At 37.7% G+C, this 3,423-nt stretch overlaps 1 protein-coding gene across 1 annotated transcript; it reads right to left on the bottom strand.

The window, feature by feature from the left end:
- Positions 1–211: 211 nt before the first annotated feature.
- On the bottom strand, positions 212–1,601 carry LOC112454402. The gene is made up of 2 exons (XM_025015778.1): positions 1,236–1,601; positions 212–508 (listed from the first exon to the last, which is right to left on the bottom strand). Exons 1-2 carry the CDS (start codon positions 1,599–1,601, stop codon positions 212–214), a joined length of 663 nt encoding a protein of 220 aa, XP_024871546.1.
- Positions 1,602–3,423: the final 1,822 nt, after the last annotated feature.

The following is a 3,423-nucleotide window of genomic DNA, read 5'->3' on the forward strand; positions in this document are numbered from 1 at the left end:
ATTCACAATATGATCCGTAGCACCCGAATCTGCAGTAAAATTGACTACCTCTTTTGAACTATCTCTATCTTCTATTAATTTAACCATGTATTATTTACCTTCTTCTGATTCTCCTTCATTTGCTGTTTTCGTTGATATAGGTTTCTCAGCTGGTTGTATCTTGGTTATTTTCCCTTTGTTATCTACTCTTTTTGTGCCTTTTTGCACAAATCTACTCTTTTTCTTTGTTTTTATTAACGGTTTTATTTAAATACCTTTTTCCTCTAGCTCTGTTCGCCTGGGCTTCGGCACTCGGACAATTATCACCCTTGTGACCTCGTACTTCCTGGCAGTAGTAACAAAACCAGGCACCAAATTCTATTAGTGGACAGTCCTTTGCCATATGACCCATTCGGTTGCATCTGTAGCATTTCACTTGTTTCATGTTCTCTTCTGCAGCAGCCCTCTGTACCCTGACTTCGGGTTTCTCTAATTTTTCTCTATTCTCGTTTTTAGTCTCTGCTTCTAACTGCATCATAAAAGACTTTATTTCATCTATGTTCATTTCTCTAAGATTAGTTTGTCTTCTAATTAAATCTACATTCCTCAGCTCTGGTACATTAATTGACACAGCCTGATAAAGTGCAGATCTAATCTCTTGTTCTGCGAGGGGTACCGCATCTTCACATGATTCATATTCTCTAATTATTGAATCAAAGCGTTCACAAAAATCACTTACTTTTTCGTCTTTTCTCATTTTAATTTGATAGAGTTTAGCTCGTACCGATGCATGAGTAACGTTTACTTCACTCTTTTTATATCCTCTCAATTTCTTCAAAATTTCTTTCGGATCTTTTTCATGTAGAATCCTTTTATGATAGTTTTCATCTAAATGATTGATTATTATATCTCTAACTAGACTTTTTCTCTTGGCAACTTTTAGTTCGGAGAGATTTTCTGGACTTAATGTTTGAATCTATTACGTCTAACAACTCGTTATTCATTAACTCAGATTTTAAATAATCCATCCAAAGATCAAAGTTGGATTTTTGCGTCAGCTTATATTCTCTTCTAATATGCAACCTTTGACTATTCAATTCCAATTCTATAGCTCTTTTCATTGTCTCTAAACTCCTATCTTTTTCGGCTGAACAGACTGTTATTTCATTTAATTTTCTCTTTTTAGACTCTACCTCTAGTTCTTTAACCGTTTGTTTACTGTTTTCTACTGAACTTTGGGTATCTTTATTGCTCACCTCTAAACGTCTAAGTTTAACTTTTTCTTTCTCTAAGTTTAAACGGGAGACTTCCACCATATTCTCCATCATCTCGGTGGCCTTTTTCATTACTTTATCCAGCATCTGCATCGAATTGTCCATTTTCTCAACCATCTTTTCTTGTTTCTCGTAAAGTATCTTTGTCCCTATAGGTAGTACAGGACGATTTTCAGCCCATTCTCTATTCACATCTATGTTTTCTATTATTTTTGGTTTGCCGCGTTTCGGGATTGCACCCTTTGCTTCAGTCTCCTTCTTGTCTTTTGCTTCTCTATCTATTACCGTGATAAAGCTGCTATCGCTGTCGTAGTCGACCAGCGCATCTTGGCTTTTTTCTTCTTCCATCTATATCGGAATTTAAATATCAACTGAACATTAGCATTCCTCTTTTGACAAGATAAACCAACATTCGTATTGACAAATAATAATTTACAATTTCTATCACTAGATCTCTTTCAGCGATAAAAATTTAATGCTTATGAGGCTATATAGAACGCACTGCAATTCACAATAACCCCAAAGCGAGAAAACCACGCGCCTCTGCAGAACTATCCGCACGCGCACACCACTGTCCGTTGCGATCCCCAGCACTGCTGAAAAGATCTATGGGAGCTCGGGTTGATCACGCACACGCACGGGGCCCATACAAATTTACGCGGCTTCCCTAAACAGTAATCAAGCTACACCGCACAGCAAGTCATGCTCAATTACCGACCCGATACATATCGATTTCAAAAAAAATATACTCATATAGAGTCATATAGAGTTTTTATACATACGCATACATTTACATGTATCGTAATCTAGCCATCTAGCATCGATGCCATGTTGTTAGTCGAAATCGATTATGTGTTTGTGCGTGCCCAGCAACAAGTTCTGCGCGCCAAAAACAATGACTCTCGCCGTCTACGATCGGACTTCCGCGCGCCAAAAATTCCGCGCGCTAAAAGAAATGACTCTCGCCGTTCACGATCGGACTTGCACGCGCACGTCGCCGACTTGCTACCAAGCGGCATTTTTCTATCTCTTTTTTCTTCATTATTCTCTACTTCTTTATTACACTTTACACATCTATTCTCTAATTCTCTTATTACCATTATTACCTCTATTTCTATTTCTCGAGAAAAATGGCAAAAACATCTATCTCCTTGTAACAGTATTTATCGAACGAACATTCTTATTAACTGAGAATTCTCTCGTTTTGCTCGTCAGCAACGAGGAATATTGTTTACTCACTCTCTAATCTTCTAAATGCTTCTATCTCTTTCTATGCCCTTCGCCGGCGTCTCACACACTTCGTATATACACTTTCGTGCTATGTTCCTCACGCAGGGGAATCGTGCCCTGGGCCCATAACCTATTGGAAATATAATCAGGGACGACTTGAAATGTGGTGAGATGAGCAGGGAACACAACAATCTTGGTCTTTGTACACTCTGAATACTGTCTTTATTATATATAAGTATATCACACTCTGTAACTTAAACCGTAACCGACACGTCTGAACACGATGGTGATCGAGGCTCTTGTGAGCACCACTGATGCCCGCACGCACGCGTAGTGCGCCGAGTCGCGCCGCCAACCGGGGGCTGCCCTCTAGAAGGGCGGGAACTTATTGCTCGTTCAAAGTCTTCTCCCAACAGTTATTATTCGTATCCGTTTGGATTATTTCAACATTGTAAAATGTCTTCCCTTATTAGCATAGTGTATATAAAAAGTAATAAAAAAATTTAATTTAGAAAAAGAATAGACAAACAAATTTTAAATGACAAGGAATAAACATAGAAATTAGTTTGACAAAAATAAACAATTTTAAAGGCGATTCAAGTACTTGTATCAAAATAAGCAACGTTTAATTTTAACAAAATCAATTTCGGAATTGTTTCAATTACAGCAGAATATTGATCGCTCGAAAAGTGACTTAATCTAAGGTTAAAAGTTATTAATGAACTTTGACAATTAGTAACTCACCTTCATATATAATAACCTTCTGATCAATAGCGAATGTCAAGTAGCTTCTGTCATTAACTGACATTGACACCTCAACTTCAGCTGACGCTTTTTCTGAAGACTTCTGCTGATCACAAGAACTTAGTTCCACATGTACAATCTCATCCCCAAAATCGATGCATGGCCTTGTTGTAACTTCGTCTGAGGCTAAATTGAT

Source organism: Temnothorax curvispinosus, unplaced genomic scaffold (genome assembly GCF_003070985.1).
Source record: "Temnothorax curvispinosus isolate PA1 unplaced genomic scaffold, ASM307098v1 QBEX01005029.1, whole genome shotgun sequence".
Classification (NCBI taxonomy): domain Eukaryota; kingdom Metazoa; phylum Arthropoda; class Insecta; order Hymenoptera; family Formicidae; genus Temnothorax; species Temnothorax curvispinosus.